Here is a 22,775-nt window from a genome sequence, read left to right as displayed (position 1 = left end):
AGTTTGGCAACATTTGCTAAGTGATATCTTAAGGGTTTTGTTTTTTGGTGTTTTGTTTTGTTTTTTGGACAATTAGACCTGAAAACACCATCACTACATTCCTTAGAATCAGCTGGAGTGGAGGACTGGGGGGTGGGGGGGAACATTCTCTTTGGTTCACCATTTACCTCAGAGGGCCCTGCAGTTCATAATGTAAACACCATTCATTTATCTTTTGTGCTACAGCTGTATTTGATTCCAATTCATGTTATTCTTCAAATGACAAGCTTTACAAAGGACTGCCTACTTTCTTAAGACTCAGATGCCAGGCAAAACAGACAGATTTCTCTCTTCTGGCTTTGGCCAAAATTGTAACTAAATTGATTTTTCCATTTCAGCATACATGTAAGTGAGTTGTTGAACCCAGGGAGCTAGGCCTTGGTGGATGTCTTAGTCAGTGTTCTATTGCTGAGAAGAGACACTATGACCATGCAGTACTTGTAAAGGAAAACTGGGGACTGGCTTACAGTTGAGAGGTTCAGTCCCTTTTCATCATGGCGGGAAGCATGGTGACATGTTTTCAAACACTTTTCTTTGTGAGTAGAGAATATTAAAAACCTACAGTTTCTCCTAACCTTTTAATGTGTAGATTTTTCTGAATCAATTGTCCTATAGTGGTATTAGGAATTTATGCCAAGTATCTGTTAAGTGGTTTATAAAACAAAGGTGATCAATAATACCATATTTCTTATGCCAAGCATGATGGGACACTCCTTGAGTCCCTGCTCTTGAGAGGCAAAATCAAATGGATCTATGTGAGTTTGAGGCCAGGCAGGTTTGCCTGGTGAGAAAACAAACAAAATGAAGAATATTATATTCCTTATTACAGTTTCTTGGAAATAACACTGTACTTTTTAGTGTTCTGAAAAAGATAAGACTTAGTCTTAGATACAGTCAGGACACAGAAGCATTTAGCTTTCTCCTCATTCAGCCTAACACCTCTGTCTGTAGTTGGCTACTCTGCTTTATGAACTGAATATTTTCAAATTACATTATATTGAAAAACCTAGATAATCCTTGTTTTGATGTTGAAAGTGTGGTGAAGCCAGCAGTGTTTAATTTAGAGCATTGTTAGTAATAAAATAGAGTTGCAAACTGTCCTGGCACATCATGAGATAATGTTAAATGAATTATTTAGTGTTAAATAAAAAAGCCTGTTAAGCTATTTTAAACTATTCATGGTTAATGAAATATTTTAAGATTAAGTTCTTCTGATATGTGTTGTGTTTTCAGTCCATAGATTAACCTTTTGAATTTTGAGTCATAGGATGTCCTCTTAATTAAAACAAACTGTGAGAATTGACTTTTTTTAATGTATAATAGAAAGGTTAAATTTTTGTATGAGCTCTTTATTTAAAAGAAAACAGCAGTATGTTCCTTTATTTAAAATATTTGATGCCTTGATAATAAATGTGACACAACTCTGATGATGAAATTGACTTTTAGAATTGAAAGGAAAGTGTGCCTCATGAACATGAATCAGAGTGCAGAGGCTACAGATAAATCCAGGGTGCAGGTATGGCAAGACTAAGCTGCCATTTATAAAGAGTGCTTGCCTAAACACACTGGAACTAAGGACTTCAGATGTGGGGTAATGGAAGTGATTGATTTGGAAAGGGGCTGGTGCTGCCTCCTCCTTGATGTCTCCAGAAGAATCATAGAGGGAGGTGCTTGAAGCAAGGGAGGTCATCTGATTGGCAGCATGGGGATTTCCACATGGAGAGGTCAGTCCCTGTGAGCTGAGTGCCTGAGGGCAGGGAGGGCCAGTCAGAACACCACCGACTGCCACTTCATTGTGCCTGCTTTATTTTGCCAAGGAGCTACCAAAGCCTAATTCCTACAATCACTCCCCTGCCCTCCCCTCCCCTCCTGAGGGTCTCCCCAAATCCCTTCAAGACTGCTTCACTTAGAAGTGTCGCTGTATCCTTTTTGCCTTCCCTAGGACCCTGAGCAGCTAGCTCTGTACCAGCTAACCCTCGTACATTTTGTAGTCACCTTTCCTCCATATCACGGTTAGCTGACTGAACGCCACCTACCCTGTCCCCAGGACTGCTGTTAACCGACTACAACATTTGGTTAGTGTCTAGGTTCAGCCTTTTCGTTATATCCCTAACCTCTAACCAAATGGGGGTATTTTCTTTTAATTTATCTTCTGATTATACAAGTCATAGGTGTTTGTTGTAGAGATTTGAGAAAACCAAAAAAAAATCTTAACACACTAATTTTGATCTCTTCCCATCTTTCATGTACTTCTACATTTAAAAAAAAATAATAACTGAGGCTGGACAAAAGGTGCAGCAGTCACAAGTACATGCTGCTCTTCCAGAGCATCTGAGTTCAGCTCCCAACACGTATATTGTGCTGCTCACAACCACCTAAAATCCCAGTCCCATGCAGTCCAACACCGTCATTTGGTCTCCTTGAGCCCCCACATACATGTGACACACGGAGGGAGGGAGGGAGGGAGGGAGGGAGGGAGGGAGGGAGGGAGGGAGGGAGGGAGGGAGAGGGAGAGAGGGAGAGAGAGAGAGAGAACAGGCATACATAAAAATAAAAAAAAATAAATAGGGGTTAGGGATTTAGCTCAGTGGTAGAGCGCTTGCCTAGCAAGTGCAAGGCCCTGGGTTCGGTCCTCAGCTCCAGAAAAAAAATAAAAAATAAATAAATAAAAATGAAAAATAAAAAGTAAAAATAAACAACCTACAACAGTAGCCAAGCTGCTTTCTAGCCTGGTTCTCAGTTCTCCATTGCATCCATTAATTCCTTAAAGGCTTCACTGCATTCTGTTCTTGAGTGGATCTCAGTGAGATTCAGAAGGGTTAAACCCAGGTATTTTTCCAAAAATACTTTTATTTCATGCTTATTCTTCAATTATAAATTAGCCAGATATGGTAGGCAATTTTCTAAAGTATGTTACATTTTGTATTCTGATACCCTGCTGATGAAAAGTCGAAAGGTACAATGATACCTTTGTGTCTTTAAAAATAGTCACTTTCGTGAGCTGTACTTTTCCCCTCTTAAAACAGATTTTTGGATTTACTGTGCTTCTAAACCAAATGGATTAAGAAGCAAATTTCATGTATAAATGAGGACTCAATAAAAATCCCAAAGTCACTGCTTTAAACGATACAGGCATTTATAGGGTAGTGTCCTCATGGCATACATGGAATTGTGTATTTATGGTTGTTTTTCTGAAGGCAGGTTTTTTTTTTTTTTTTAAACACACCTTTATTTCTTGTCAGGATAGTGGAAGCTTTGGATTAATCATGATGAATTTTAGACAATAAAGACAATTTGTTTTGCTTGAAGAGTTTGGTTTACTCATGCAACATAGTTTCAGAACTACTTTCAGGACTGTAGTAACATAACTTGTATGTTTAGCTTACGGGGCTAGTTTTTACATTGGCGTCGTCATTTTTCTGTGTTTCTAAGTATTATGGTAAAGCTACTGTGATATTCTGAGCTTACTTGCTTACATATTATTAGTAATTTCATAACTCTACAGGATCCACTCTACTAAGCAGTGTATTAACAATGCCTTCTGTTTTTCAGATTGCAAATAGAAGAGTCTTCCAAACCTGTAAGGCTGTCACAGCAGCTGGACAAAGTTGTCACGACCAATTACAAGCCTGTCGCTAACCATCAGTACAATGTAAGTCTTCTGTGTGGCTTCATCAGTGTCACAGATCCTTAATGCAGCTTCCTGTGACCTGTGCTAAGCACAGAAAGGTGCTTGCCTTATATCTGGATATATATATCACCATCTTTTGGTAGGTATTTGCCTGGCAAACAGGAAGCCCTGAATTTGAGCCCCAGCAATGCATAAAATTGATCATGGTTGTATATGCTTGTAATCCCAGCATGATTGGTGAAAGCAAAAGCAAAAGGATCTGAAGTTCAAAGGTTAGCCTCAGCTGGAGCAAGTTTGAAGCCAGCCTAGGCTACATGAAACCCTGTTGAAAAATACACTTGAGCAAAATTAGCTAATATGTAAGATTCCTGCCAACTCTCGATCTCGGAGTCAAAGTAACGATGCCACTGTCTGGTGGACTTGTCGTCATCCGCCCCATGACTCTCACAGGTACTCTCTGGTCTTGTAAAGACCTGTCCTCTGCTGTCTGTGTGGTGGTTCTTAGTGTGACTCATATGCTAGAATCACCCAGAAGGATCTTTCCTGAAGAGGGGAAATGCCTCCAGAAATTTAACTCAGTTCATCGAATGTGGATTGTGTTTTAAGCTCCTGGGTTATTTTGGTTTTCAGCCACCAATCCAAAGACAGGAACTTTTTATAGTTGTCTGCCATCTGTTGAGAAGGGAATGGGGTTCTAAAGGCACCAGGAGACGGTCTTCTAACTTAAGATGTGTCTTCTCACCTTTGTTACCATCCTTGCCCTCTTGTTCTAAGTTTAATAAAGGACTCTGTGTCTGGCTTTTGGTGCTAGAGGAGCTAGGATAAGCTCACTGGAAAGCACTCAGTGAAATAATAGTTGTTATATAAAACCTTCAGGTGACAGCCTCCTCCCAGGAACTAGGAAGGCGTTTTATGTTTATGCATGGTACTTTCCCTTCCGTGAGACAGCCAGCTGCTGGTCTCAAGAACTAAGGCTGTTGAGCTTTGAGTTTTTCAAAGTTAGGTGCCTAAGAATACTACATGCCTTGTCCTTTTGAATTTGCGTACCAAGGATTGACCTGCTCTGAAGAATTACTACCTCCTTAGAGATGATGACACACTAATCAGAAATGGAAGCATTGACTGAGGGAGAGGGAAGTAATCTTTCACAAAGATTTAAAATACAAAGCCATGATAGTCAAGGCTGTCACAGTCACTTCAGAAGTTGGAATAAAAGCTTTACAAAGACTGCCTTGACAAAGCAATCAGAGTATTTCTGCAAACAACAGTCTGGAATTTACAGACATCTGAATTATAATATTTTAATTGGTAGTGGGCGGCATTTATAATTTTAGTCAGTGATTAAGGTTTCAGTAATAACGATTGAGCATGTCTATACCACATCCACAGTCAATTTTCAACATGCAGTTATGTTTTAATCTTGAATAATTTGTTCTCTTGAGAAAATAAAATTAATTTCATCTGATAAGTTTGGGGAATATAAAACATAACTGGAGACTAGGCTTAAAGTGCGTTCTGAGTTAACATTTCTCTCTAGCAGTTGGTTCCACAGTGATGTGGTCAGTAAGTAGAACTCACACGACATAACAATTACTTCTGTGCCAGTGACATCTTAGTCATTTGTACATTGCCCTGGCTGCTGAGGAGCTGGCTGGCTGCTTGCTCTACATATTGTTCCCTTGCAGTTCCAGTGGGCATCAGTGAGAGGCGAAATACCCAACGGGGAAAGACAACACTGGCTCAAAGTCATCTTCTGGGTACAGTGGTTCATCGTGTTCAGAGTTTGTTTGTGTGGCCTCGTTTGTAGTGTTCCATTGAGTACAATACGGGGGCACGGTTTTTCACTGTGTAGCGTAAAACAACAACAACAGTTACTTCAAGGCCTTCGCTTTGTCCTAAGTACAACATTACGTTTTAGATGGCTTAGCACTTCTGAGCACTGGCTGCTCTTCCAGAGGACTGGATTTGATTCCCAGCACCCCTGTGGTGGGCTCATAAGCCCCTGGAACTCCAGTCCCAGGACATCCATTGCCCTCTTCTGGCCTTTATGGGTGCCAGGCACACACTTGATGCACAGACATACATGCATAGAGAACACCTGTGTACATAAAGGGAAAAACAACACCTTTAGGTACTCTTAGCTTGGTGCATCTAAGTCTCTTTTAATAGAATGTGAACACTGGACCGATTTGGCAGATAATACCACAGATGAGAATTTAGATTATGAACCTGTCTCAGACCTTGCCAAGGCAAATTTAACCAATTTGTTTTTTTATTTTTTTTGGTTTTTTGAGACAGGGTTTCTCTGCGTAGTTTTGCGCCTGTCCTGGAGCTCACTTGGTAGCCCAGGCTGGCCTCGAACTCACAGCGATCCGCCTGGCTCTGCCTCCCGAGTGCTGGGATTAAAGGCGTGTGCCACCACCGCCCGGCTAACCAATTTATTTTAAAGCAAGTTTTTTTCTATAAGTTATCTATAGTCTGGACTCTAAGAACACTAAGTACATGTTCCAGTACCTAAAAGCTCTCTAATGAGAACTGATAGCTCCATTTTCATCGTTGCTGTTTTAGACACCTGGGTTTTCAGGTTACACTTGGTTGGTGGTTGAGGTTTTTTATTTTGCTTTAGGCATGTAGTCCATGGCTAGCCTTAATCCTCTGTCGCTGAGGATGACCTTGATCTCCTGCTGGGGTTGAGTGTACTACCCTGCCCTGTATGCGTTTTCTCTTTAGTTAAAGAAGGAAAACACCAGAACCTGTGCAGCAGTCAGTGTATTTGGGGTGAGAACATACCAACCAGGAATTTTGTTAATCTAGGCAATATTTGGTTGTTTTCTTACTAATTAACATTTAGTAATTATAATTTGAGCTTGTTTGTAATTTATTCTGAAAATTTTACCTTTGAGTCAAGCCTTACTGGCTCTAGATTTGGGGGTTGGAAAAAAAACAAACCACATAAATGTCTCACCATTGCAGAATAGAATGTGCACCTTCTCTAAGTGAGCCATCCTGCTTTACTGGAAAGATTATGACATCATTTTCCTACTGACCATCCAGCTTCTCCAGTCATTTCAAACAAAGAAGACCTTGCTAATATGCCATCCATCACTCCTCCCATTCCTGAGCTCAAGCCCTCCTATATTCTTCCAGCATAAATTAAAACTGGGAGGGTAGCGTGTTGTGATACTTGGTTTTGTGGGTTTGGTTCTGGTCACTCATGCTTTCTTGATCCCCAGTACGATCATTCTCTTAATTCCATCTTTGGAACCCAGGGAAACCTTCTAAATCTTTTATAGCTGCACATAGGTATGCTATTATGTTATTTTCAAGATACCTCTCCTGCATTTTTGGATGCTTTTTTTTTTTTTCCTTTTGTTACTTAGGCAAGCATTCTACCACTGATCTCTATCCCTGGCTTTTTGTTTTGTTTTCTAATTTGAGATAGTCTTGCCAAGTTGCCTGGGGTGGCCTTGAATTCCCTCTGTAGCCCATGCAGCCTTGAACTTTTGGTCTTGTCTCAGCCTCCAAAGTAGCTGGAATCACAGGCCTGCACTAATAGGCCTGCCTCACTGAGAGAATCTTGAAACTGACTTGGGCTTTATTCTGTAGCATGCATTGGAGATTTTTCCTCTGTTATGATCTTGTCTAGGAAGTTCAGTGATGTCCTACCACTGCATTTAAAATAGAGAGCATAAGCTTAAGTGACTCAGAGTTGTTATCTCTGAGTGCTTGGGCTGTTCTGAAGCTGGTCCCCACACTACGGTAATCTCAGTATGCAGGGTTTCCTCTCTGCTGGCCTCTTCCAGCCCACCAGAGCTTTAGTTACCCAGGGAGCTTCCAGACTGGCCTTTCTGCAGCACATTACTCTGCCTTTTTTTTGAGCCGAGGTTTCTCAGTGGCTCAGAACTCTCCCAGAACCTCAGGTATCTGGAAGATGTCTGTCCTTGCCTCCCCAGCACTGGGGTTACAAGTACTTACCAGTATGCCTTGCTCTTTACCTGGATTCTTAGGATGGAACTCAGCTGTGCATTTACTAACTGAATTATCTTCCCAACAAATTATTTTTAATGCAAAGATCATTTTCTGCAAATGATTAGTACCAGGATGATAACAATGGGAGAGAACTACTTTTTAACTTTATTAACATTCAAACAATTGTACAAAATACTGGATTTCATTATATTTCATATTTGTCTATAATACATTTTGATCATTTCCAAGCCCCTGCTATCATATCCTGCTCCCTCTCTCACTGCTCCCCTTTCTCTACCTTCAAGCTCTCCTGCTTTCATGTATTATCTCTGTAGTTTTCATCATCGTCATCATTAGTAGTACATGTTGTCAGGGTCACTGTTGCCGCTATGAAACACCATGACCAAAGTAGTTGTGGAAGAAAGGGTTTGTTTGACTTACACTTCCACATCACTGCTCATCACTGAAGGAAGTCAGGATGGGAACTCAAGCAGGGCAGGAACCTGGAGGCAGGAGCTGATGCAGAAGCCATGGAGGGGTGCTGCTTACTGGCTTGCTCCTCTCCTCATTATTTGTTCAGTCTGCTTCCTTGTAGAACACAGGAACACGACAATGGGTAGGACCTCTCCCATCAATAACTAATTGCCTTATAGCCAGATCTTACGGATACATTTTCTCAATTAAAGTTCCCTTTCAGATAACTCTTATGTCAAGGTGACATAAAACTACCAGTGTGTGTGTGTGTGTGTGTGTGTGTGTGTGTGTGTGTGTGTGTGCACGCACATGCATATTATACATACATACATATTCATACATACTTACAAATAATCTGCTGGTTCATTTAGCATTGCTCATATATACTTTTTTTTTCATATGTGTACAATGACCACTTGGTGCTGGGTAACCAATTAGGGGGGCTCATCCCTGGAGAAGACTTGATTCTCCTCTCAGCAGTCATCAATTACTTGTGGCTCTTCATTTAGGGGTGGGGCTTTCTGAGATTTCCCCATTCAAGTTGCATGTCAACTGGTGTCATTATTCAGGTCCTATTTAGGTGACCATAGTATTGCGATTCCATGGGTGCAGCTTCTCTGTCTGGTACAGAAAATACTGTCTCACAACAGATAGTCTGGTCCTCTGGCTTTTAATACTCTTCCTACTCCCTCTTCCAGCATGTTCCCTGAGTTATGTTGTAGATATATCTGTTGGCAGTGGACACCCCAGGGTCAGTTGTTCTCTGCTTTTGACCAGTTGTAGTTTGTTGTAATGGTCTCCATCTGCCGCCGAGACGCTTGTTTGGTGAGGGGTGAGAGTTGCGTCCAGTGCTGGTGTGTGTGAAGATGTACAACACTGTGGGGTACATAAACATGGTCCTAGTGTCTTGGCTTTATTTGAATAAGAGGTATGTTATATTCAGGTACATTTAGAGGACAGCTGATAGAAGATAAAGGACGATTCAGAAAAATAGTCTGCTGGTGTCAGTGCTGAGGGTATTTACCTTTCTCGTTGTCGCACCTCACTGTGTAGAAGTAAAGCACAGCTGGAGTCAGAGGGGAGAATCCTTTCTTCCTAGTGCTTCCCTCCCTTCTCCGGGGCTAGAGTACCTGCCCTGTAATGAGCCTGTGCCCGCCCGCGGACTCCGAGAGTCATGAAATCATCTTACTGTATTTTGATTAATCAAAAACAAAGGAACTGCAAGTTAGTTTCTGGCTAGTCCAGGCTAACCAGGAAGAAAACCTCCTTGGGGGAAATGAATGCATTACATAAAGCGTCAAGGGAGACTGAAAATGGTTTAGAGCATTGTTGTAGCTGTCCTAGAGCCTGAAAGGTACTGAGAGTCCTGGGGCAACAAGACCTTGACTTTGAGTCCCTGCCGGAGGCCTGATACCTTGTAACTTTCAATGTAGTTCTCAGATGACTAGGACAGAAATGCCTGTTTCCAAATGGTTCTGTTACATTGATACCTTTCTTCTGTGTTTGCCTATAGATTGAATATGAAAGGAAGAAGAAGGAAGATGGAAAGCGAGCTCGGGCAGACAAACAACACGTCCTAGACATGCTGTTTTCAGCCTTTGAGAAACATCAGTACTATAATCTTAAGGACTTAGTGGACATCACAAAGCAGCCTGTGGTATGTATGTGTTTCTACTGATCCTTAAGTATACCCTACTTCATTAACATAGTATTAATGAGGAGAAGCATGAGTACGTTCACATCCACTCTTGTAATGACAGTTCATGTTGACACTCAGAAAACAAGTCTTCATTAATGCAGCTATGTCTTCCCAACATCCACCTCATTACTTGAGATTTAAGATACATTTAAGAGCCACTGAAATGGCTCACTCTATAAAGGCATTCATGCACATGCCTGATGATCCCTGAACCCACTTCAGAAGGAGAGAACCCCCCTCCTAAAAGTTGTCTTCTGACTGTTACACACACACACACCAAGGCCCTCTTGTGTGCAAGCATGTGTGCATACACAATAATAAAATGTTAGGGCCAGAGATACGGCTCGGTGGTAAAGAGATTGGCTGCTCTTCTAAAGACTCGGGTTTGACTCATTGCACCCACATGGTGGCTTGTAACTATCTGTAACTCCAGGTCAGGAGATCTGACACCTCTCCAGCCTCTGCAGGCAACCAAGCATGCATGTGGTGCACAGACATCCATGCAGGCACAACACCCTGCACATACAATTAATAGTAGTAATAAGGTCATAGACACATTTAATGGAAGTAATTTTTTTTTTTTTTTTTTTTTTTTTTTTTTTTGGTTTTTCGAGACAGGGTTTCTCTGCGTAGTTTTGCGCCTTTCCTGGAGCTCACTTGGTAGCCCAGGCTGGCCTCGAACTCACAGCGGGAAGTAATTTTGTATGAGAAAAGGAATCTGTGTTTTTAATATTAATCTGAGATCTGCCAAATGTTTCACATTCTTTTTAATTTCTGTGAAAGTGTTCCTGCTACACTGTTAGCAGCTCAGCTAATGCTTTCTTTCCCTTCGGCTTCACAGCCTGGGAAACAGCACCCAAACTAGATTAAAATATTTTTAAAGGAATAATTTATTAGCAAGCTGTGTTTCTTCTGGTTTTAATGACGTTTATCTTTTTACTTTTATATGTAAATATGTCTACATGAAAAGGCTGTTCCAGACACTGACAGCAGATAAGCTATTCTTGAAGAATAAAACATGTGCACAGTTAGACATGAGGAAATGAGCCAAGTGCGGGGACATTCTAGTGATGCTAGGGAAAGGAAGTTCCTGTCCTTACCGTGGGGGGGTAGGTTTATTCATTTTGCCTGTAAGGAAGGGAACTATTAGAATTTCTGTCTAGGGTAGATGTAGTGATGCATCTTTGTAATCTTAGTACTCAGAGCCTGGAAGATCCCAAACTCAAGGATAATACATAATACATGTGTACCCTCTTTCCACAAACTCTTTCATCAGTTCAGTTTGGGGGGGGGTGTTTGTTTTTGTGGGTTTTTTGTTTTGTTTTCATTTTATTCTTTGTGTATGAGTGTTTTGCCTCCATGTATGTCTGCCTGGGGAGACCAGAAAAGAACATTGGATGCTGGGGATTGAACCCAGGGCCTCTGAAAGAGCAGCCAGTGCTCTTAACCCTGAGCCAGCTCTTCTGCCCTGGTCAGATAGTTGTTCTCTCTCTCACATGCTTGCTTGTCCCTCCCTCCCCTCCCCTCTCTCTCTTTCTCTCTCCCTCGTCCCCCCCCACACACACACCTCCTGCCTTCCCCCCTCTCCTCTCCATCTCTCATGTCCCATCCCCCACCTCCACCCCACTTTTACTTGCTGCCTGGCTACCTCACTTACATAGCCTAGACTGACTTCAGACTCTAAATTCTCCTGCCTCAGCTACTATAGTTCTGGAATTAAAAGCACATGCCCCCATATTTACCTCTAGTTTTTTCTTTTCTCTTATTTTTTCTTCCTAAAACCCTTCATTTCTACAAGCAGACTTACTCATCACAGAAACTACCCTAGGGTAAGGTAGTCTTTATGTCATTCACTAGTATATAGCTTATATAGGCTACCAGGACAGTAGAACCTTCTCAAAGACAGCCAGTTTGAAAAGACCAAGCTTTGGTACCTGATACAAAGTCAGCATATGGTACCTATTTAAGGGAATGTTTGTATGTGATTCAGCTTTTAGCTTTTTCTTCTCTCTCTAAAATATGAAACATTGAGAGATGTTCAGTGGTATTGAACAGAGCATTGGCTGCTCTTCCAGAGGACCAAGGTTTGATTCCCAGCGCCATGTGACAATGCATAACTGTCCAGAATATAGGGGTCCAGTGTCCTCATCTGGATGCTGTGGGAACCGGTATACATGCAGTGCACAGACAGGCAAAACACTCACACATGAAATAAAATAAAAATAACTAAACATATTTAATAATAAAAATAAAATATGAAATAGAGGAAACCCGTTATTTCTCCCCAGCTCTTGGTGATCTTTAACATTTGCTCTGTTTTGTCTGGTCTTCCTCCATGTTTTATCTATAAACTAGAAGCACACATGACATTTCCTTTAAAAACACAAGCCATTGAAAACTTTAGTTGTGCCCTGTGAAACATGAAGCTGCCGATGGCACTCTGAGACCTGACCCCTGCTTCCAGCACCTCCTCTTCACCCGTGTATATCTGTAGTAATGCCGTCGAGGCCGCTCTGATTATAACTGAGCCCTGTCATTTCCTTGCACTCGGTCCTCCCAGGTGTGTTTATTATTTTGTAGGTGTGGGCGTACATGTAAAAGTCAGAAGATAGCTTGAGAGTTAGTTCTGTCTACCACGTAGGTTCCACAGATGAAACTCAGGTCATCAGGCTTGGCTACCTGAACCATCTCACCAGCCCCCGAGTGCACCACCTTTTAATTCAAAATGGATAGTTGAATAATAGAATAGGTTTGAGTCACAAGACAAGTGCAACTTGGTGCCCATCCTCACACAGTCCTGCCCGACAGTTGCTTCTCTACATGGTAGGTATTCCATAAGCAAAGCAGTTATGGTGCTGTATCAGCAGTCAGGTGGGATTAGCCTGGGACTCACAAGCTATTTCAGATAGGCCTAAGTAAAGATCTAAATAAATAGTAAAGATCTGGAGAAATGACTCAGCAGTTAAGAGCACTGATTGTTCTTCCAGAGGACACAGCCATCTGTAACTTCAGGCCCTGGGGATCCAGTGCCCTCATCTAGCTTCCAAGAGCACCAGGCATGCATGTGATGTACATACGTACATGCAGGCAAATACACACATAAAATAAAAACAAATAAACTTGGGGCTGGAGAGATGGCCCCATGAGAAACAGCAGGAGACCCTCCTAGGTTTGATTCCCAGGACCCATGTGGTGGCTCATAGTGTCTGTAACTCCAGTTCTAGGGAATCCGACAGGCATATAACATGCCAAATACCCACACACATAAAATAAAATAATCTTTTAAAAGGGATTAGAATAAAAGGAGTTTAAGCAAAATTTGGAGTCAAAGATTGTGTGGTATTTCCCCAAGGATAAAGTAGCTAGAGAATTTGAAATAGAGTGCATCTTTCCCACCAAACCTAGAGACTTTCAAGCCTGTCCTATTGGGGTCTGTGACTGGTGATGATTTCCAGTTACAAGGGAAGAAAGCAACTAAGACTAGTGTCAACAAAACTAGGATGTATCGCCTCGTGTGGCTGTAAAGTTCCAGGCCGTGGCTTTAGAGGTAGCTCGAACTTGCTTCTCGTGTTATCTACTTAGACTGTTCCTTTCCCTCTTTCCATCTTCCTTGTTTGTTGTCTTTATTTGTAAGAAGATGCTTGCCCATTAAGGTAGCCAAAATAGCTCCTCCCAGCTAGCAGCCGCTCAGAAGACTTATCCTGGTTATTCCTGTAAAAGACCCAGGGTGGGTTCCGATGAGTTCATAGGAGTTGAGTGTCTCTTTCTGTTTTTGTTTTTTTTGTTTTGTTTTTCAAGACAGGGTTTCTCTGTATAGTTTTGGTGCCTGTCCTGGAGCTTGTTCTGTAGACCAGGCTGGCCTCGAACTCACAAAGATCCACCTGGCTCTGCCTCCCGAGTGCTGGGATTAAAGGCGTGCGCCACCACTGCCCGGCTGAGTGTCTGTTTCTGGACTGTTTCTGTTTCAGGTCAGGAAATGCTCTAACATATTAATTCCAGATACAATGTAGTCACACACGCACAGCTTAGGAGGGGGAGCTGCACATGCAGTTTATACACATGCATGTGGACATGGGGTCGCCATTGGATGTCAGTCCTCAGGTGCCTCCTGTTGTTGTCCTTTGTCTCACTGGCCTAAGCCTTCTCATTAGCCTTGGGTGGTGGGCCAGCGAGCCCAGGGATCTGCCTGTCTCCACCTCCTTAGTGCTGGGATTACAGGCACACCTTCCATGCCCAGCTTTTTCACAAGGGTTCTAGGGCTCACACTTAGGACATGCTTGCTTGGCAGGAACTTTACTGACCACGCCACCTCTGCGGTTCCAGAACAAAACTTGATTGCCATACCTTACCAAGCATTTAGTAAGTAATGCTGACACCCAGGTTGCTCAAGCCAGACAGAAAGTCCTATTCTTCATGCTGTGGGCTACAAATCCTGGCCTGTGGGCTGCCTACTTGGGTCCTTAAAGTAAAAGGTAGCATAGAGACTGATTTTCTTTTCTTAAGATTTATTTTTAGTTAATGTGCATAGGTGTTATTGAACCTAAATCTTAACAGCTCAGTCATCTCTCCAGCCCCAAGACTGATTTTTCTACCTAACAGGTTCAGGGCAGGGCTGGGGCTTGGACACAGTTGTCCTGACTTCAGCTGAGGAATGTCATTATTGTGTCCTCTGAGATTTATTCCAGCACATATATAGATCTGTGGACAAGCAAGGAAAATTTTCCTGACAGCCTTTTTAATGAGGAGGGAAATGTGTTTTCCTCACAATATGGTTCCTTTCTGCTTTTCATGTAGTATCATTGATCATGGTCAGGAGTGCGGGAGATAGGACACAAGCTTGCTATTTGCTTATCAGCTCCTATCCCAATTTATAGTCTCAGATCATTGCTGTTTGTTACAGTGCTGTATTCTGGAGCTTCCCTTTTTCTATTTGATTCCTCTGTCTCTGGTTTTAACAGTCTTCCGTTCATATGCCTTCAGTTCTTGAATTTGGTATCGATGATGCTAAATTTTCTAAAAGAGTATATATTAATTAATGACAGTCCTTTTTGGAGAATAATTAATTCATACATTAAAAGTAATTCTCAATAAAGGACTGTCATTAATTAAAAGTTTTAAAATAGGAAATGTTACACTAAGATAAATAACCTAAATAAAAGTAGGTAAAATTTAAATACATTTACAAAATTTTAATATTTCTATTGAATAAAGGTTTGAGTTGTATTTATTTATTTTTTTATTTTATCATCATCATTATTATTGGTGGTAGTGGTAGAAATATAGACAATTTATTAAGAAGAGAAACACACAGTTAAAAATGGAAGCAGCTAGAGTGCCAGGGCAGGCCGGAGACTTAGAAAGCCAGCATCTAAATACTGCTGTGTAGAGACAAGATCCCATAGCCCAGGCTGGTCAAGAACTGGCTGAGACGGGACTGATCCCAAACTCCTGGTTCTGGGGACTGGGCCCCCCAGCCCTGTCCCGGCCCTGTTTTGGTTGTTTGTTTGGAGGTGGGGTCACACTCGGTAGCCCAGACTGGCTTTGACCTGGAGCTGGAGCTGGAGCTCTGCCCCCCTTGACCTTGCTGCCCTTTTGTCTGTCCTCTGGTAACATGTTCGAATATCTCAAGCTTATATAGAAGGTGCTGCACAGGTAATAGTTTTGGGGACAGGTGTCCAAGAAACAAAATTGTGTGTTATTTATGTACAAAACGTAAATGGAACATTCCTGTAGGTGGTAACCCAGAAAATTGGTCTTTAATATTTTTTTTAAAATGCCATGAGTTGGACGGGTATATGTCGTGTGTATGTGGCTGGAAAAAATTTTTTTCAGTATGTAGTCCAGGCCAGCCTTGAACTCAGAGAGTAGTGTAGCTGGTGTCATGTAGGGCTTCCTCCTGCCTCAAGCCTCCTAAGTGCTGAGTTGACAGGTACCTGTCAGCATACGGTTCCTTTTCATCATTCTTCCCACTTAAAGCCTCTGTTTGCAGAGTGAACTGTATTGAACTGTATAGATCAGAGCAGCTAGTATACTGACAGTCACAAGGTGATCCCCACAGTCAGCTTTAGAACATGCACCCCAAAGAAAGGCATCTGCATTAGCAGTCACCCACCCTCAATTCTAGACATCTACAGCTCTGCTTTCTGTCTTGACACATTATTCTGGGTAAGATGTCAAACTCAGTTATTTTTTTCAAAATAAGTGGTGTAGCCGGATGGTGGTGGCACTCAAGAAGCAGAGGCAGGTGGATCACTGTGAGTTCTAGGACAGCCTGTTCTAAAGAGCAAGTTCTAGGACAGCCAATGCTATAAGAGAAGCCCTGTCTCAGGAGGGGGGGAAGTGGTGCTTTCTCTTTTATTAAGACTTGGATATCTGTTTTCTAGTAATTCGTGATTTCAAGTATCTATAATAATGTTGTTTTATTCCCAGTTTTAAACCATTATAGCCCAGCCTTTAATAACCCAAGTTCAGCTCTTCCATATACAAGTAAACTATTCCAGCACTGAAGCCTGTCTTTACCAGAGTTAAAAGAGCCAGGTGTGGTAGTGCACACTTCTAATGCCAGCATTCAGGAGGCAGAGGCAGGCAGTGAGTTTGAGGCCAGCCTGGACCAGCAGAACTACACACTGAGAGATTGTTTTGAAAATTAAAAAGAACCCTTCAGACCTATAAGGCATTAATTAGCTAGTTTTTCAAGGTTTGAATAAAATGTAAAGTTGAATCAAGCAGGGTTTTATCCTTTGACCATTTTATTACCAATCTGTAGGCTGCTTAGAGTTTTCAAAGGGAGAAATACAACCAGTGGAAACCCAGAGACGGCACAGGATGGGGGTGGGGTGGCCAGTGAGGGGAAAAGGAGAAAACCACAGACCCGCACCGCCCTCCCTCTCCTGCTCACAGTTTAGTCTGTCTGAGGTAGTGGGAGCATCTGGTGCCTTTCTTCACTCTCCTCCTAATGTGTAGTTCGTTTCTGAATGAGCCGTCCTGTGCCTTGAAGTCACTAACAGCCTCATCAACAGTCCTTTGTTCTGTTGACATCTCTGACAGGAGTCACTTACTCACTCGGAAAATTCTGTTTCTGACACCCTTCCTCCTGTGGTACCCTGTTAACAAGACACACAATCCCCATGTGCCACCTGGGCCACACAGATCTGCATATTGGGCACTTGATCTACACTTGTGGGGCCAGTTTTGTGACTAGAAGCCAAACAGGGTCTGTGATTAACTTACTGAAAACATTAGTAGCTGTAATCTGCTCCATGACAAAGCTGTTCATAATCAAGTTCAGTTGATTTATTATTATGTAAATAATGCTTATCACTGAAATGCTTAACAAAATGAAATGCAGATCAGTCCTCTGAGGTTGCAGAGCTGGAGAAGGAAAGAACTGGGTGGGTGACATGGCAGGAAGCAGAGAGGAAACCATGGGTTGCTTGCACCTCCTCCTAGGCTGGAGGAAGGAGGGTATGGAAGTCCATTGGCCGATTCTGACTTGTCACTCACCGGTTTTATCCTGAGCACAAACACGAAGCCCATCCTGATCCTCTGGCCCTGTGCTCAGGTATGCTTCGCTGCTTCCTTCCCGGAACCTGTGGCACTCTGTCCCCCTTTGCTCTGCTCCACTGGCTGTTGCTTCCCTCCCACACATCCCTTTGATGAGCACCGAGGATGAGCCAGTGTCTGAATGACGTGCTGCATTGTGGCCCACACTAATGAGAAACATCCTAGTCCCACGTGACTCCAAGCTCTGCCGGTTGCTGGCGTCCTTTCTGAAAGGCAGGCATTGAGGTGGGAAAGGAAGTTTTTAAGTATGTGCTTCTCTCTGCACAGAATTACAGTTGAAATGAGCAGTACCCATCCTCAGAGAACTTAAGAGCTTCACAGGCAGGGGCAGCGGCCCGGCCCTCCCTTCCTAGTGCTCCCACAGCACGCTGTGTATGTGACTCTCCTGTGCTTGCCTAGGTATGCCATGTCTCCACCTGATCCGATCTGCAAGGAAGCCCAAGGTTCTGTCCCACTTGAGTGGCATGTAGTCAGTGCCGGAGTAACTACTGGTGTGGCTAACTAAGGGAGTGAGATTAACAATGGTCGGTCCACGTACAATTGTTAACATTTCATCTCTCTCTCCAGCATTATTGTGTGGTCTGGTCTGCTTTCCCGCATACAGCTACAGCACAGCTTTTCAAAAGGAACATTCAGATTCAGGTAGTGCAGTTCACTCAGTTTTGCTCCTCAGACTGTCACTGCCTGTTCCAGAAGTGAGACTCCAAAGAGTGTAGAAGTAACAAGCATTGGAGTTCATGGGGCTCATTTCTACAGCCCTTCTTAGCCGCTCCCCAGTCACTGCTGCTACCTAGTCAGTACTCAAGCACCCTACTCACTCAGTGCCCGGCCGGCATCAGTGATGTCCAGGGAGGGAGGCCTGGCAGGAACGCAGGACTCAAGAGGAGAAAGACATGTAAAGAAAGGCGGTCCTGAAGACAGTCTAAGCACAGAGAGCCGAACTGGGTTATTAGAGAAACTTGGAGGGAGGAGGGAGGGGCTGTCGTGGAAGGTGGGCAGTGTGGAATGCAGTTGTGTGGCTGAGATGACTGCTGAAGAAAACTGCTCTGCACAAGTGACATACGCCAGACAAGTAAAGGGTAAAGGGTGAGCTATGAGGGCAGGAGAAGCATTGCAGGGAGGGGGGGGCACCTAGCATGGAGAACTCAGAAGCACAGGGGATGGAGGGGGGACAGAAGACAAGCCAGCCAGAGTAGATGCCCCTGAAGGAACCTGAGATGAGACTTGCAAGCCAGGAGACATCTTTGAAACACCTCACCGTTGTCTATTATGCTGACTAGTTTTAAATCAACCTGACACAAGCTAGAGTAATCTGAGAAGGAGGGAATCTCAATTGAGAAAGTTTCGGTAAGATCTGTGGCATTTTCTTAATTAGTGATTGATGTGTATAGGCAGAGTTATTTGTCAGGACTGCCAGCTCCCCAATAAACACACAGAGACTTAATAAATTATAATGCTCGGCCAGCTCTTAGAACTTAAATTAACCCATATTTCTTATCTAAGTTCTACCACATGGTTCTTGACTTGTTACCTCATTTCTATCCTGCTTCCTCTGTTGGCCTCACAACTCTGACTCCGCCCTTCTTCATCCCAGCATTTTCTCTGCCCCGAAAATCCTGCCTAGCCATCAGCCAGTCAGCTTTGTATTAATAATGAGAGCAATACATATTTACATTGTACAAAGGTTGTTCCACAGCAGTTATGGGAGGGCCCAGATCATTGTGGGTGGTGCCATCCCTGGGCTGGTAGTTCTGGGTTCTAAAAGGAAGACATCTTCCTCCCCTTAGGGATTTTTCTGAACATGTTCTACCCTGTAGCTACTGCTACTTTCTCGCAAACACTATGCCTATCCCCCTTGCCAAGGCCTTTCATTTTGGTTGGAGTTTAATGTCTTATGATTTGAAACCTCCTAAAGGCAAAGGAAACTTGAAACCACCACCCCGCAGAGTTACAGCCTGGTTAAGTGTTTTTCTGATGCTGTTTTGTTACTTGACCAGGTCAGTAGGCAGTGATTATCTCATCCCCCTCTTACTGTTGCAATAAGTTCGTGTACTGCATGGGAAGCAGCCAGCTTGTAGAGTGAAGACTTTGTCTTTGTGCTTGTGAGTCTAGCCCCTCCCGGCTGAGCCAGCTCTCCAGCCCTGTGCAGACACTCTCACGGTTTCATGGTGAACACTGCTGGCCTTCCATCTTCTTGGCCTGCATTATAGGTAGGCCCACAACTGGACGTCAGGAGAGCTCTTTTCTCTGGGCTGCTGAAATGCTCCTGGCGGTGGCTGTTTGTGTGTAGCCCCGCTGTGGTGCATCTCCAGCCACGTGATTGTTCGTGCACCGGCATCTTAGCAGCCACACAAGAGACCATTCTCTGGAATTCTACAAAGATGTCATTCTTGGCACCTAAACTGAGATCATTTGTGCCTGACCCATCGTTTTCCATTTATGAATCCAGTTTAATTAGAAAGTAGTTTGTGAACAGTGTCCCATTTTTCAAGTGTAATTTGAAATAGCAGATGGCAGACGTGCACATTACCTGCATGCCCAAGCCTCTGCTTATTCATTCACATTCATTCCTTCAGCAAAGCTGACTATAGGAGGTGTGGGGGGCAGGCAAGCTGCCTGGGAACCCGGGACTCGCTGTTCATTGCTGCCACCTGCTGGGGCCTGTTTGCTGGCTGGGAAGGCTGGCCAGGAGACCAGGCCCTTCATGAGCTCTAGTTTCCAGCTGTTACATTCCCAAATGGCGGCCTACCCTAGCTGAATGGATTGTGCTGTGTTATTCCAAATCAGCCTGGGTAGGAATTGGACTATATGGTAACCTGCGGTGTCCTGCCCTGGTTCAGAGAACAAAGGATATCAAGGGCTCACTGATCCTGGAGTGTCAGAGCTTCAACAGTCTTAAAGCAGATACGGTGGAACTTCAGAGTAGTTGAACAAATCAGCTAGGGACTTGGCCAGAGGCAGACTTCCTCTTGCCTGGCATGGTGAAGCATGCCCCTAATACCAGTACTCTCAGGGAAACAGAAGAAGGAAGAATCCAGGCTTGAGGGTCAGCCTAGACAGCTTCACGAGATCTTGTCTCAAAAAAACAAGGACAAGTCTGCATATGGTGGCACTCCAGAGGCTGAGAAAGGCAGATCTCTACTAGTTTAGGGCCAGCCTGGTCTACATAGAGTTGCAGGCCCTGTTTATATGGGAAGGGGGCATAGTGGCATACACCTTTAATCCCAGTACTCTCAAAGCAGAATCGGGTGGATTTCTGTGAGTTTGAAGCTAGCTGGCCATATGCATGCACTGGAGCTTGCTAAAAATCCACACACAGTATGGTTTGGGTAGTAATGCGCACAGTGCAGATATTATCTGGGCAGTGGCTGCTCCACCATTAGTGCCTCTCCTCTGAGTGAGTTAGCTCTCCTCCTGCAATGAGAGCAACCATCTTAATATTGGGACTGATTCTTGGAAGCACATAGTCAAATTTAGGTTGATTGGGTTTTCTGTGGCAGAACACATCACTTGTGAATAATTAACTTCTTTCTCTTAGAAGCTACTATAATTTGTATTGGTCAGTTTATATTGGGTGCTTCAGTGGGCTTTGGCAAGTAGGCAGGGTTTTGTAGTACATTAACTGATGTGCTCATTATTAGTTCTTAGTCCTCTCCCGTCTTTGGCAGGCTCGGGCAACACAAAGATGATACCTTTCCTTATTCTACAGGAAGGGGGGTTTCTGAAACTCAGAGTTCAAAGAGCCGTGTTAGTCGGATGGGGTGTGGCTCTCAGTTTTAATCCCAGCACTCAGGAAGTGGAGGCTCATGGAATGCTGGGAGTTGAGGCCTCTCTGGTTTACATCCGAGGTCTAGACCAGCTGAGACTGCATGATGAGATCCTGTCTGGGAAAGAAGAAACCTCATCTTAGAAGTGGGAATTGTAGATACTTGTCCTGTGCTTGATTCTTGACGTTTACTTCCCATCCCTGCGGTGTGTGTCCTTTGTGTGTGTGTGTGCTCGGAACCTGCTGACTGCAGCCTGTGGACCGAGTCCATTAAGCCACTGAAGTCAAGAGCAGATGCCCTCCGTGTAGTTCAGTGAACATTCAGCAGCCATCCCTGAAGCGTGTTTTCCTACGCCTGGTGCACATAGTGGAGTGTTTGGTGGGGTGTGCCGGACAACCTCTTCCTTGAAAACCCCACTTGGGGTTAAGAAGCATTGGCTTTGTTATTTGTGAATCGTTAGTGTATTTCAAGTGTTATTGTCTGCCTTAATAATCTCCTCTGTGGTGTTTTTGTTTGCTTATTTGTTTGTTTTGTTTTGTTTTTTAGGGATACCTGAAAGAAATCTTGAAAGAAATTGGCATTCAGAATGTAAAGGGGATTCACAAAAATACCTGGGAGCTGAAGCCAGAGTACAGGCATTACCAAGCAGAAGAGAAGAGTGACTGAGAAGTGTGTGCCGGACAGTGAGAGGCCGCCGGCAGCCAGCGGCTCACACCACACTGACCGCCTGCGGGACAGCACCGGCTACAGTTCTGCAGTTCCTCTCAGGAAACTGTTAAAGCTGCCATTCCTTCCATGATGTTTCTCAAGTGCTTTCTAAAGAGAAAGGGGTTGTTTATAGACTAAACTTGTGTTAAATAAACCATAGCATTCAGCTGGGCATGCTAGCGCATGCCACATGGCCAACACTCAGGAGGCTGAGGCAGGAAGAGGCCAGTTTGAGGCCAGCTGAACACACAGCAAGACCCTCCCTCACAAAAGAAAAAATGTTTTCTTGGTATGGATAGGGGGTTGGGAATTAAAACTGCTTTTGTTTTTAAGGGTTAACTTTTCAAGTATAAGTAGGATATTTCCTAAATGAAAATTGTCTGTATTGCTGAGAAACTAATGAGGAAGGGCCATCAACTACAGAAACTGTTAAGACAACACAGTCCAAGTTCCTTTTTCTGAAACTAAAGAGGGAACTGGTCTCCACAGAGGTCATGTTCACCTTCAAGCATACATCAATAAAGGGACCTGTTCACTTTGTACTAAATGGCAGCTTTCATCACTGGTCTATTTTCCCTTATGATATGATAAGAGAAACAGTCCAAACTGTGGGTGTTAGTGTTCCTTTTGTTTACTTTTAAAATAAGAAAATTGGGGCTAGAGAGTGGGCGCAGGTTATGAGCATACATTGCTCTTGCAGAAGATATGAGGTTAGTTCCCAGCATTCACTTAGAATGGCTCACAGCTGCCTATAGCTCCATCTCCAAAGGACCCATACCCTCTTCAGGTCTGCTCAGGCAGCCACACATACATTCACACAGACATATACATGAGAATGTTTTTTTTTTTTTTAATCTCTTAATAATAATTGAAAATTAAGAACCTTTGCATTTCAAGGTAAATCTCCTCTAACCAGATATAAGCT

At 43.3% G+C, this 22,775-nt stretch overlaps 1 protein-coding gene across 3 annotated transcripts in view; it reads left to right on the top strand.

Moving 5' to 3' along the window:
* The window catches only part of Gtf2f2 (general transcription factor IIF subunit 2), a 126,713-nt gene extending 104,316 nt beyond the window's left edge, over nt 1-22,397 (top strand). For 2 of the 3 annotated variants that reach the window (XM_042285199.2, XM_076545399.1), the window contains exons 6-8: nt 3,592-3,691; nt 9,627-9,770; nt 21,689-22,397. In XM_042285199.2, the coding sequence (XP_042141133.1) occupies nt 3,592-3,691; nt 9,627-9,770; nt 21,689-21,808 (364 nt within the window). In that variant the 3' untranslated portion in view covers nt 21,809-22,397. Of the gene's footprint in view, nt 1-3,591; nt 3,692-9,626; nt 10,380-10,507; nt 13,503-21,688 lie in introns of those variants that run through there. The other variant, XR_013042533.1, reaches the window with a different exon arrangement.
* Nucleotides 22,398-22,775: the final 378 nt, after the last annotated feature.

Source organism: Peromyscus maniculatus, chromosome 9, assembly GCF_049852395.1.
Source record: "Peromyscus maniculatus bairdii isolate BWxNUB_F1_BW_parent chromosome 9, HU_Pman_BW_mat_3.1, whole genome shotgun sequence".
NCBI classification, from domain to species: domain Eukaryota; kingdom Metazoa; phylum Chordata; class Mammalia; order Rodentia; family Cricetidae; genus Peromyscus; species Peromyscus maniculatus.
The sequence above is the reverse complement of the archived record's forward strand: the minus strand, read 5'-3'. Positions and strand labels throughout refer to the sequence as shown.